General features: G+C 43.6%; 1 protein-coding gene across 4 annotated transcripts in view; it reads right to left on the reverse strand.

The window, feature by feature from the left end:
• Window positions 1–2,361: 2,361 nt before the first annotated feature.
• The window catches only part of ACSL3 (acyl-CoA synthetase long chain family member 3), a 74,395-nt gene continuing 62,691 nt past the window's right edge, over window positions 2,362–14,065 (reverse strand). For all 4 annotated transcript variants that reach the window (XM_047870030.1, XM_047870028.1, XM_047870029.1 and 1 more), the window contains 5 exons: window positions 13,189–13,263; window positions 11,445–11,636; window positions 10,024–10,138; window positions 8,269–8,426; window positions 2,362–3,086 (listed from right to left, as the gene is read on the reverse strand). In XM_047870030.1, the coding sequence (XP_047725986.1) occupies window positions 2,929–3,086; window positions 8,269–8,426; window positions 10,024–10,138; window positions 11,445–11,636; window positions 13,189–13,263 (698 nt within the window). In that variant the 3' untranslated portion in view covers window positions 2,362–2,928. The remainder of the gene's footprint in view (window positions 3,087–8,268; window positions 8,427–10,023; window positions 10,139–11,444; window positions 11,637–13,188; window positions 13,264–14,065) is intronic.

Below are 14,065 nucleotides of genomic sequence, written 5' to 3' on the forward strand. Positions count from 1 at the left end.
CACTTCCCCGGGCGGAAAACAGCAATAACCAAGAATACACAGAAAATGAACTCGCAGTGAAGAACCAACTGTCAAGTATAGAGAAAGGACACATTACATTTCAGTGTGGCCCAATACGTATACTGTTAAAAGTGAATCCCCTTTAAAACATCACCGACGTACCTAATACTCTTACAAAAGAGAGAACTCACACACAGAGATCTTTTTTTGTCGTTTTAAAGTTGTATCACAGGGAGTAACTGCTTAAAAACTGTAAAATGTTGTGATTTGACCAGCAAAAAGTTATTCCAGGGTAATCTTTTTTTTTAAACATGGCTGAAAAAATTGCAAGCTTTAGAGAACACCATGGATATCAGATCCATTATTTAAAAACAAGCAGTACTCATAAAGTAGAGGCCACTTTCAGTTTTGTTCTGTTGTAAAAACCTGTTTAATTGCAATTGAAAAATCCCAGCAGGAGAGGTCGCGGAAGCCGGGAAGCCGGGCGAGAGGAGGAGTGGAGTTAGCCACAAATCTGCCCTCTAGAAACCCCTCCACTTACTGTAACAGGAAAGGCTGAAGAATTCTGTTGTAACTTCCTTCCAGAAAACAAGCTCTTTGGAATCATTCTTTGAGGGTCTATGGTCTATTTTCAGATGTATTGGAGTTAGCAACTTATTTTGAAATTCTTCAAAGTTTTTCTCCCCAGGCATCTTTTGGCTAAGCCGGTATTTTCTATAACAAAATTTTCGTTGTTGGGTTTCTGTTTTGGTTTTTACACCAACTGGTTCTTTTTGAAAGGGTGATATTAAAATATATCATTTTTAAAATATTTCACAGAGTCATTTGTTTGAAAGTGGATTCTCCTCACTTAATTTCACATTCTGCTGTGGCATGACACCCGGCATCTGGGATTTTAGGATTCAAAGGAATCATAAAAAATGGAAGAAAAACGGGAGTAGATGCAGATTAAACCAGCCTTCATCGATGCTTCCGAAAAGAAACAACTTTTATTCTGAATCAGGGGTAAGCTGCACGGTCACCTGAAGCTGTTTCAAGTCACAATTATATTGTTCTCTCTCCTTTGAAGCACTGAACCTTTTTTTCTAAATACAACTTCAAGTCATTTGAAAGCAAATAATAATACTAAAGATCAAGCATCAGAAACAAATTCTCCACCCACCCTGGCTTTCATTTTTAGATTCCCAACATCCTGCTATGTTCCATTTCATTTCTTTCATGGTTTAACTTCTTGGCAATTTTCCCAAACTTTATGAAAATTTAAACTATGACAAGGAGAAATGCACTCCAAACATAACACAAATAGACACAAATACAAGAAAAAAGTTCAAAACACAACACCATATTGCAGTATCTCCAAACATGATGTGTATGTGACGTGACCAAAAGCTACATGGCCCTGGGTCTCAACACTCCCACTATGCTACACAGATCTACATTCAGAACTTTTTCTTCTTTTTTCTTTGTCTTTGATGCCTAAAGTAACTGAGAAACAAGAAAATAACCAATATAACATTAAAAAAACAAAACAAAACATGGTACCTATGTTTTTTTTTTGTCTTGAACACCTCTTCCCTCGTTGGTGCAATATTACTCTTGATAAATGCTCAAATAACACTAGGCAAGCAACACACACGAAAAGACTATGTTATCATACAAGCACTGTTTTTGGAATCATAAATAACTCCTACAGTAACAAACACCTACAAATTAAATCTTAAGTCACCTCGGTATAAAGTGAATTAAATTCTCCTGTATCTTAGTCAGAATGCCAGTATCAGAAGCATTCTACATGTTCTCAGTTTCTGTTTCACAGGAAGGGTAAGGTGCTTTTTCAATAAGCTGCCGACACACACACACACACACACACACACACACACACACACACACACAACCAGTGCAAACTATCAAGAGGAGAAACATCCTAATTTTGCAATGAGACAGGATTACACATCTCGACTCAAAGTCCAGAAGTGGACAGAATAATCTCCCAGGATTGATGTGCTGTAAATACAGACAACTCAGCGTACATATGGTCGATAGGTTTCTATGCTTTGTGTTTTAAATTCCACCCCAATTTCTAGGATTGCTTCCAACTCTTAAAAAAAAACAAAAACAAAAAAGCCCAGCTAAGGTATCTTCCTATTTTCGAAGCTACCTAGAAGACCCCGAACATTCTGAGCATCGGCTACTGGACGCTAATTATCCACTGGTGCTACACCTGCCGTGTTTTCTTCTTTGCTACTGAACCTAAAGCCCTAGTGCTATTTCGTTTCATGCAGCACCAACCAAACTGCATTGTTTCCCTAATAAAAAATAAATACATAAAGACGACGCTGCCAGGCATATATTCACAAGGTCTCAATTTCTCAAAACATAAGCGTGGGTATATTTATTTCTCTCAAATGCATACAAGACAATAATTACACAGCAACAAATCTTTTGTTCAACAATGATTTGATTCATAAGCGTCTGAATTTACATAATTTCACATCCATACCCTTGCATTTTTAAATACTGTAAGTAAAAAAGCCCCCCAAATAACCAATTCTTATATTTCCTATTTATCCCTCTATACATCCAAACTTTAAAAAGTTACAAACGCAACATTATACAGAACATATAAATCATGTTTAAAAACTTGAGGTTTTAAAATCACCGTTCCCCAAAATGATTCGGAAAGTCCTCATGCTGACAAGTGCAGTCCTAGGTGGTAAGTTGGAAAGGGGCAAGAAAGAAGAGGCAGACACCAGTTTGCTGTCTTAATGTTTTACTAATCCTGTCAGTAAAAATGGCGACGTCATGAGAAGTAACAGTTTAGGCTTTAATACGAAGAATGGGGTTTGCCTCACAGCTGGAGACACGCGCTTCAAGTATTTTCCTATTTGATCTGAGCTCCCTGTAGCAAACCGTGCTGAGAGAGGAGAACTACTTTCTTCCGTACATCCGCTCAATGTCCGCCTGGTAATGTGTTTTAAGCTCTTTGCGTTTCAGCTTGAAGGCGTCTGTCACCAGGCCAGTTTCGGGGGTCCACGGTTCAGGGCTCAAACGAATTTTTACTGGAATTTCAAATTTTTCTAGACTTGCTGGGACGGTGGAAAAGAAAAAAAATAAAACATAAATGCAAAGGCATGAAAAATGTGCAATCATGATTCTTAGCGAACAGTGTAACTTCCCCAATCTTTGGTGAACACCCAACATCCCACGAACCTCGCTCGTGATAATCCATGCCTCAAAAAAGGCTAGTAGGAGTACAAATAAATAAACAAAAAATAGATACGTATGAGAACCGTAATAGCAAAAAGCCATTTAAAAAATCTACCTGACCGCCAACAGAATGAGTTGGATTAAGTTAAGATACAGGCCCATAGGGCGCCCGGGTGGCTCAGTCAGTTAACCGTCGGATTTCAGCTCAGGTCAGGATCTCACGACTCACAATCATGAGATCGAGCCCCACGTCAAAAACAAAAACAAAAAATGGAATATGATAGGCATAAGATGGAATATAATCCAGTCATTAAAAATGAGTTAGATCTATATGGCATGGGTATGTAACGATATGAGCAATATATCGTTAGGCTAAAAATAGGTGGTTTTTTTTAATACTAGACAAATGTTACACAGGTAGATATTCAGGACGAGAAGGAGACACACCAAACCATAAAACGGACACCTCTGGGGCCTAACATGGAGGATTAAGGAAAAAAGCAAACGTCACACACCTATTTGTTTCGAGTTTACTGTAAAGAGCATAATCACTTTAACTAATAAAGTTTAAAGAGGACCCTGTCATTGAACCTTGTCAGCATATTCAGCAGAAGCTATGAGGACACAATGCTTGCTCGCTATCGTGTTCCTAACACACTGTTGGATACCCAGGAGATTCTCAATAGCAGAGGGCTGGAGAGGGAGAGAGGGATGGGAAAGGAAAGGGAGGGAAAACAGGGAGATGTTGTTTTGAAGGAATATGTTTCTTTAATAAGAAGGGTTTATTTTTTCAGCATTCGTTCAACAAATATCCATTGAAAAAATACCGCGTAAAGCACTTTACTAAGCACTCTTTAAAAAATACAAAAAACGGGGTGCGCGGGTGGCTCAGTCAGTTAAGCATCCGACTTCTGTTCAGCTCATGATCTTGCAGTTTGTGGGTCGGGCTCTGTGCTAACAGCTCAGGTCATGATCTCACAGTTCATGGGTTAGAGCCCCGTGTAGGGTTCTGTGCCGACAGCTCGGAGCCTGGAGCCTGCTTCAGATTCTGTGTCTCCCCCTCTCTCTGCCCCTGCCCTGCTCATGCTCTGTCTCTGTCTCTCAATAATAAATAAACGTTGAAAAAAAAATTTTTTTTTTAATACAAAGATAGTTTCTGTTCTCAAGTGGTATTACAATCTAACAAGGATAAAGAGGTGAACAGGTAAATACAAGCTTACTCGCTCACTAAATTGAAGACGGGTAAGTGCCTTGGGAGCAAAAGAGATATTCATTTTAACTGGTAAACATAAACACTGACATACCAAGGTTTTCTTCTTGGAAGATTACAACTATTTCAGGAGCGGTACAATAGGCGAAGCTGGGTAGGATTCAGTAGGCAGAGAAGGGAAGATTAGGACCTGAGGTCCCCCGGGAGGGAAGAAAACACATCTTCTGGAACAACGTTGGGAGTGTCCGACCACAGCAACCCCCCTCAGGCGTTAAGGTTCCGCTTAAGAATGTAACAGACCCCACCACTCCCCCTCAGGTTCCCCTCAGGAATCTGACTCAAGACCTGACTAAAAAGTAAGTCGCAGACTTACTTTTAGGTGTGACCCGTAAGGAAAAGATGTGCCCACAGACCACCCCTCACACGGTGGAATCGGGCCAATCAGAACTGGACAACGCAGCACCCTGACTTATCCAGCCAGCAAGGGTAGGACCTGAGAGGGCGGCGGTGACCGGAACCTTATAAAACGAGGACCCTCGCCTACAGTCGCGGCCATTCACTTTCCAATGTCCTCTCTGTAAAGGCGGCTTTCCTACCATTCTTCCTTTCTGACCTTACCCGCAGTCAGCTTCCTCCTGCTGCTCATTCAGTGCCCACTTCTTCATTCTTCAAAGCAGCGGGACAACGAACCTCGGGCATGGAGGTAAACGTCCTACAACAGTGGGGCACTGGGGTGGCTCAGTCAGTGAAGTGTCCGACTCTTAATTTCAGCTTAGGTCATGATCTCGCAGTCTGAGTTCAAGCCCCACATCAGGCTCTGCGCTAACAGGGCAGAACCTGCCTGGGGTTCTCTCTCCCTCTCTCTCTGTCCCTCCTCTGTTTGCTCTCTCTCTCTCTCTCTCTCTCTCTCTCTCTCTCTCTCTCTCTCTCTGTCAAAATGAATAAACTTAAAAAAAAACAACTTTAAAGTAAAAAAAAAAAAACAAAACCCAACTATTTCAAGAGTGCTCTGCTAGAGGGAAAACCAGTGTCAGCAAAAGCAGCCGGGCCCGGACCTCAGGACTCAAGGGGCAGAGGAGTCTGGCACTCCGGAGATGTGGGAGAGACTAAAAAGCACACATGGAGACCACGTTTAAGGTTTCCAATCTCGAAATGCTCAGTACTGGACTCCGTGCCTTGACTCGAGATTATGTCACGTGTAGTGACAGCCTCCACTCAGGAAAATAAATGCAGCTACAGCTACGTGACCCGTCGGAGGAACGGGCGCTGGGATGGGAACAGTCCCTTCTTATCTTGTGTCTGCACATATGTCAAAGCAACTATTTCTATTTCCTCCCTTCTTATTCTCTGTCATAACAGACATTAAAAAACTTTGCATCACTGTATTTAAGTTACAGGAGGGGCCCCTGGGTGACTCAGTCGGTTGAGCGTCCCACTTCGGCTCAAGTCACAATCTTGTGGTTTGTGGGTTCAGACCCCGTGTCGGGCTCTGTGCTGACGGCTCGGAGCCTGGAGCCTGCTTGGGATTCTGTCTCCCTCTCTCTCCGCCCCTCCCCCGCTCGTGCTCTGTCTCTCTCTCTCTCTCTCTCTCTCTCTCTCAAAAATAAGTAAAAACATTTAAAAAATTTAAGTGACAGGATATCACAGAAGACAAGAAGAGTAAAAATCTCTCACACAGTATGTACCCTCTTCTGCAGAAAAGGCTGATGTGTTTTCAGTTGTGTGCAGGGCGGACGTAGCACATCAGGGGGGCTCTTTGTTACTGTCCTTGCTTAGAAATCAACTAAGCTCTAAGGAGATGTACACGGGGGCCAGGCTGACAAGTCGCGGACTGGGAAGGTCCATTTTATGTATCGACCGGGCTACGTCCGAGTTCCCAGTTATTCAGCTGAACGCTAGTCTACGGGTTGAAGATATTTTGTACATATGATTAAGTCCATAATCAGTCTGCTTTATGGGAGGAAAACTGTCCCAGATAAACAGTGGGTCCAGTTCGGTCCACTGAAAGGCTGTAGGAGCAGAGCTGAGGCAGTCTGCCCTTATGGATTCCCAGCTTTGCCTAGTCGGCCCCCAAAGATCTCAGAAACCAAGTCTGCACAGTAAGTCTCCGTCTCCATAACCTACTAATTCAGAAGACAGAGCATTTTACTTAAGAATGAGGTTGGATCCCTTCTTCACATCACATAAAAATGAACTCAGGTGGATCCAGTAAGAGCTAAAAGTAAGAGCTGAAACTAAAGCTCTTAGAATGAAACACGGGACTGTCATTTGAGTTGGGCAGTGGTTTCTCACATGTGGCACCAGAAGCACAAGCAACAGAAGGGGGGAAACTGTATCCTTCAACATTAAAGCTCTTCTACTTCAAAGGATACCATGAAAGAAAGTAAAAACACAGGGACGGATGCCTGGGTAGCTCAGTCCCTTGAGCGTCCTACTCTTGATTTCGGCTCAGGTCATGATCTCACAATTTGTGGGTTGAAGCCCCACGTCGGGCTCTGTGCTGACAGCTCAGAGCCTGGAGCCTGCTTTGGATTCTCTGTCTCCCTCTCTCTGCCCCTCCTCCACTTGTTTTCTCCGTCTCTGTCTCTGTCTCTCTCTCAAAATAAATTAACATTAAAAAAAGTAAAAATACAGCCCACAGAATGGGAAAAAATATTTACAAATTTCTTATCAGGTTACAGCGTCGTGTCTGGAATATATAAAGAACCTGTACAACTCAATAATAAAAAGGCAATCCTATTTAAAAAATGGGCAAAGTCCAGCTTCGGCTCAGGTCATGATCTCGCAGTTTGTGAGTTCAAGCCCCGAGTCGGGCTCTGTGCTGACAGGGCGGAGCCTGGAGCCTGCTTTGGATTCTGTGTCTCCTCCTCTCTCTCTGTCCCTCCCCCACTCATGCTCTGTCTCTCTCTCTCAAGAATAAATACACTTAAAAAAAAATTTTTTTAAATGGGCAAAGGATCTGAATAGATATTTCTCTAGAAGATATACAATGGCTACAAAATACAAGAAAAGATGCTCAACATCATTAGCCACCAGGAAAATATAAATCAAAACCACAAGACCCCATACTTCATACCCAGTAGGATGGCTAGAAGCCAAAGGATGAACAGTAACTAACAAGCGTTGCGAGGCTGTGGGGAAACCGGAAGCCGACACTGATGGGAATGGTGAGAGGATGTCACCATTTTAGAAAACAGTTTGGGAAATACTTGGAAAAAAGTATTCTGGTAAACAGTCTGGTACTTCCTCAAAAGGTTCAACATAAAGTTAACACAGGCCTAGCAACTCCACCCCGATGTATCTTCCCAGACGAGAGCACGGCCACACAAAACCTGCACCTGAATGTTCAGAGCAGCATTATTCATTACCAACCCAAAGCAGAACAACCCAGATGTCCCAGTCTCGTTGCAGCCCCCCAACACACACACACACACACACACACACACACACACACACACACACACACACACACACACACACACGGCACAGGACCTATCCGTATCAGCAGCTCCCAGCACACCAACAGTGTAGAAAATGCAAGAAGAGAGCCTTGGACAGTTCAGGGTGGGCCAGGGTGGCCAGGAAACAGCTGAGGTAAGAGAGCGAGGGCCAACCCAGAAGACAGAAGCTGCAGAGGCCAGGACATTCCGACTCATGCACATGAGCCACGGGAGCAGGTGACGCGAGCCCTGTGGACGCGCCCGGATGCAGGCCTGACCAGCAGGTGCCTCCACCCAACGGCAGGGAAACACCAGGAATCGGCGTCACCGGGCCCGTGACACGAGAGCCTACGTGATAAATTCAAGCGCTCTCTCCTCTCAGGCCTCAGGGCCCGGCTACCACTCACTCACCTGAAACGGCAGCTTCGGAAAGCACTTTGAGCACCTCGTTCTCCATTTCACAGCTGTTGCACAGCTCCTCCCACGTCCCCTCAAGTCCCTTCTTCCGGGCGAGTTCCGTTAGTTCCTTTTGATTTGGCACGACGAACCCAATGACGTAGGAGTGGTAACTGCGATACACGAAGCACAACGTGGCTGAGGCCCCGTGCTCACCAACGACACAGACGCGGCCGCAATCGGCCCGGGACTAGTCGAAAGGTCGCACACGAGGCGTGTTTGGTACCAGCCCACTCGTTTCAAGCGACGGCCACCGCGACTGCCTGGTTCGCCATGGGCTCCAGGCTCTGACAGAGCTCACTGCTAAGCACACCTTAATCTGACACTTGATGACAAATTTCAAATATGTGTAACTGTTACCAATAGTTCCATGGATACATCTCTTAAAAGAAAACTACAAGTATTAGAAAAATCTGCTTTTAAAAAAGTTTGTCATTCACATCAACTGGCTAAACAAAAATAAAAGCTAATGTAAATTTGAAGTTAGATCTAAAGATGGGGCGTCTGGGTGGCTCAGTGGGTTCGTCGTCCGACTTCGGCTCAGGTCGTGACCTTGCAGTTCGTGAGTTCGAGCCCCGCATCGGGCTCTGTGCTGCCAGCTCGGAGCCTGGAGCCTGTTTCAGATTCCGTGTCTCCCTCTCTCTCTGCCCCTCCCCCACTTGTGCTCGCTCTCAAAAATAAACATTAAAAAAAAAAGTTGTGTCTAAAGAAATTTGGGAGCAAATCAAAGTAATGTGGTTGTATTTTTTTCTTTTGTTATCATGAGCCTTTGGTGACAGAGCCTTAGGTGGCCTGCCCATGGCACTACGGAATGGCAAGCAGTGTGCCAGGGAGAGAAGGGCGGTCTGATTACTATCACACACATAAAACCCAGAACTGTAGCATGGCTAAAGAAGTTGCCTCATAGCTAATTAAAGGGCAGAATAATTTATAATTCAATGAAGTAAATCTTTAAAATGTCTAAAGTTTCTAAGTTGGTTCTTCTGACAGCAGATTTTATTTTTTCATAGTCACCACTTTATCAACTGCTGTGGTGTGGTTCCTAGGCTGCCCGCAAAGTAGCTGATCGCGAACAGCGGAGAATAATTTTCCCCAGAACACCGCAGTGCCAGTCTGAGATTCCGGCACATTTCCCAAAAATACACTTCTGGGATTTTTAACTTTAAGCTCTCCTTCCCAGCTGCCTCTATTATCATCACGGACTAGAGATGCTATGTGTTCAGCCACAGCTTAACATAGCTTAAGGCAGAAGCCCTTGGCCCGGCCCGGGTCCCAAGCAGGCCCAGGTTTAGAGCAGGATTGTAAGTGCTGAGCGGAGTGTGGCTTGATGACTCTGTTCCTCCAACTTCCTTCTTCACCCCCCTTTGCTCTGACTGGTTCTGGAAAGCTTCCCTGTGCCGGGGACAGGTAGCTGGGGGTACCAAGGTGGCAGGAAGGAGGACGTGATTTTCCTCACCTCCCTACCAGCCAGGACACCGCAGTGAGGTACAGAGCAGGAAACAGGGACACAGAGAAAGACGAGGAGGAGACGCACCGCAAGGGAGGAATCAGTTAGTGTCTACACTGCGCTGAGAAGAGGCCTTTCCCAGAGACAACAGATAAGAAAGGAGAGTTCTTAGTATAATCTGGCAAAGAAGATTCATCGAGGAAGGAAATGCCAAAGGCACACAAACGTTTTGAGCAAAAGTAGCAGGAGTTCTACTTTCTTACCTGTTTGCGTATGCACAAATGTTATCTATGAGTGAGAGATTCTTCAAAGCTGCCTCTACCTTCCCAAGAGAAACATATTCTCCTGCCTGGAGTTTCACAAGGTCCTTTTTACGATCTGGGGAGGGGAGCACAAGAGAGACAGTAACAGTCATACCTATGAATACTGGCCATTCCCGAAGTCATGTGCTATCAATTAAGGTCATTACAGTAGTTACGCTAAAATTAAAGGTACATAGTAAAATTAGACCCTAATGTTTGTAGTTTTAAATAAACTCTTCCAAAGAAGAAAATCAGCTTCTGACAAGGGACCCCGTCATCAGGGCCTCAGGTACGTTCTGCCGAACAGGCGTGTGTCTGGGACCAGTTAACACCAGGAAGGTAAAGACTTCTCAGCGCCATCTGAAGGCTCACACACCGTCTGGAGAGCAGCGTGAGCAGGGACACATCACGTCAGGACAGTATGGCAGTGGTGAAGTGTCAAGCCTCCCGAACCTGCTGCTTTGGAAAGAATGCCTACAAGTGAGGCCTGAGCGGAGTCCTGAGGGAAGACCGGACGGTCACCAAGTAGAAGAGCACTGGTAAAGAACACAGATGGGGCGGACGCAGCCAGTGATGCAGGTGGAGGCGAACTGGGGCTCCGCTAACAGAGGTACACCGTACTGAGCCCCTAGCAGCAATGTGGCCCAGTGAGATCAGTGCTGAGGAATCACACGGTATGTGTGTGTGTGTGTGAGAGGGTGTGTTTCAAGAGGGATGTCAACGTCAACAGAGAGGAATTTCTTACAACGAGGTGACAGAAGGTGTAAGCCTGATCATGGGAAGAGGGCACAGAGAACGAAGAGAATGGTCTTGAGGCGTGTTTCACATGACACATCAGTAGGGTGTGGGCAAGATACGAGGAGTTGACTGAAGAGTCTCATCTCCTCCCGGGTTTCTAGGTAGCATGACTGGAACAGAAATGCTATTAAGAGAAAAAGAATGGAAGAGGGAAGACGGGGAGCTATTTTTTGCCCCGGGGGGGGGGATCAATACTCGAACTGCCAGGCCTTCCTCACAGGCAAGGCCACGACGCCATTCCAACAGGAGAGAGCCCTGTCCAATAACCTCTAAACAGCAAAGAATGCACAAAAAATAAATATTTCCTACTAAGAATTTGATTCTTTGAGGGTTATCTAATAATTCAAAATACCACTGCTATTGAACAGACTGAGACCCTCTAAAATGTCAAGCCTTAAAACTCCCACACAGTCCCTAGTATAAAATTTTATATTCCAGGGATGATACAATAGACCATATCAACACTGCAGAAAGATACATTCTTATATTATTGAACAGCTTCCCTAAATAAACAGTTATCTCTTTTGTAAAACTATTTCCAAAACGTCCACTATCAGGGGGAAAAAAAAAATGAGATAGCTCACCAATAATCTTTAAACAACCATCAGGGTCAAACTCCCCGACATCTCCAGTACAGAGCCACCTCTGTCCATTTTCATCTTCAAAGAAATCAGCTTTTGTTTTTGCTTCATTTTTGTAGTATCCCATTGTCACATTTTGACCGCCAATAAGAATTTCACCCCTGGGGTGTGGTTTATCGGTATTAAAGTATCCACCTAGAAAACACAAATAATTTAGAGTTAATTCAACATTTTTATCCCTATGCCCATCATGTGAAAATTTGAAACTAGGAGTGTCTAAATGGGGAACATCTGATTTCAATCCAAAGAGTTTCCCAAAAGAAGTAAGGCAGACAGCATGAATGAGCAAAACCCATTAATATAGAACTAGGTACAAATTTTCAGTTGCTTAACCATAAGCACTTCTGCACTTAAAACCACTAGTCCAAGAAAAAAAATTACACCGAAAAATCCAACACTTGCGGTATTAAATAATTACCTAGACTACACAGGTAAATCCTTTAGGGATTCTGTAGAGATTCTTATACATCTGATGAAAGTATTAAATCACATATTTAACAAATACCTCTCTGTATAAAATCAAAATTACACTGTATTTAAAAGATTTATGCCTGGGGCGCCCGGGTGGCGCAGTCGGTTAAGCGTCCGACTTCAGCCAGGTCACGATCTCGCGGTCCGTGAGTTCGAGCCCCGCGTCGGGCTCTGGGCTGACGGCTCAGAGCCTAGAGCCTGTTTCCGATTCTGTGTCTCCCTCTCTCTCTGCCCCTCGCCCGTTCATGCTCTGTCTCTCTCTGTCCCCAAAATAAATAAACGTTGAAAAAAAAAAAAAAAGATTTATGCCTTACAGATAATTTCAGAATGATTCCAAGTTTAAATTTATTGAACATTTTCACTAATTCTGCTAAAAGATAATTGGATAATGGCATCTAACCCTCAGAATCTTTACTTTGAATAAAAGTGCATCTAATCCGATCAGTGAAAATGTATACACATTAACTGAAACAAATAATTTTTTTAAAAAGTGACTAGTATTGGGGTGCCTGGGTGGCTCTGTCGGTTAAGCATTCAACTTTGGCTCAGGTCACGATCTCACAGTTCATGAGTTCAAGACCCACATAGGGCTCTGTGCTGACAGCCTGGAGCCTGCTTCGGATTCTGAGTCTCCCTGTCTCTCTGTCCCTCCCCTGCTCATGCTCTGTCTCTCTCTCTCTGTCAAAAATAAACATTGAAAAAAAATTTTTTTTTAATAAATAAAAAATAAAAAGTGATTAGTATTTAAATGGTATAAGCAACAGATTTTTACGAAATTACAGTAAAACTTTCCTTCTGATGACTCTAGATTGAAGTCCTCAGGGGAAAAGAAAGAAAAAAAAATGTACAAATCTTCCGTTTCATAGACTACACTTCATGATTTTGCTTCCATACAATACACTTATGATCATTCCTAATTTATGGACATTATTCATTAAGCAGATTTCTCAAGTTTTTGCTATAATTCTTATTTGCATTTATGCAGTAAGACAATAAGCAAAATGAAAACAATTCTATTTCTTCAGAATCATCCTTGAAACAAGAAAAAGAAACGCATTTGCATGGATCCCGATAGAGCAGTTCTATCACAAAAGACACGAGCATTTGTGGATAATTTTATATTCTAGAATAAGGACGAAAATGAAGCACAATTCCCATTTTAAAGTCGAAAATGACACCAGCGAACGCTCTGTGGTGGGGACAACAGACTATTTACCTTCCTCCCAGTTCTTCAGTTTGATTTCACAGCAAACTAATGGTGCTCCCACTCGGCCAGTATTGTAGTCCCATACTAAAGACACAAATGAAAAAAAAAAAAAAAGTATTTGACTAGAGTGGTAAATAAACAGTTTCATTTTTCTGAATTACCAAAAGTGATGACTTATCCCAAAGCTTTCACATCCCCAGGGACTCTTTAAAAGCAGGAGTCACGAACTGGTAAACCACAAGCCGTGTGGCCTTGTTCTGTGTTTTGATTCTGAACTGGTTATGGACATTTGAAAATCCAGGACATTTTACACAGAAGTGTGGGATCTCCAGGAGAAACAGGGTCCACATCCCCAGCAGCAAGTGTGGCCCCTTGAGATGGCCACGCCTGATCCAGGTCCCCCAGACTCCTTCCTTACACCCATCGTGTATTCTCTTACCTCGGGGCTCACTCCACTCCCCGCAGTGGCTGTCTGCTTCCTGAGTCTAGAGCCCCGCTCTGTAAAGGATGATGGCTCACGATGGTTTACACCTAGTCTGCTTTCTTATTAGACCTGATGGCTTTGTAGTACAAATAACCTCTCCTACCTTCTCCCTCCCACCCATCACTATTTCAGAGAGAGCTTCCCCGAATCAGCATACGCTATCATCTGTTTAAATTCATGCAGTGAGAGTTCAGAGATCAGTCTGGAGATCAAGGTTGGCTTGCAAGGATCTGGGAAAAGCACACACCATTACTGTGAATTGCTACTGTGTTATGTGCCCTTCTCAGGGGCAAATATCAGAAATAAAAGGCTTATCTTTAATACTTTACAGGTTGTTTTCTTTACACCATAAACTGTAACCAATTAATCACATTCAACGTGAATCTTAAAAACAGAAGACGT

Source organism: Prionailurus viverrinus, chromosome C1 (assembly GCF_022837055.1).
Source record: "Prionailurus viverrinus isolate Anna chromosome C1, UM_Priviv_1.0, whole genome shotgun sequence".
Lineage (NCBI taxonomy): Eukaryota > Metazoa > Chordata > Mammalia > Carnivora > Felidae > Prionailurus > Prionailurus viverrinus.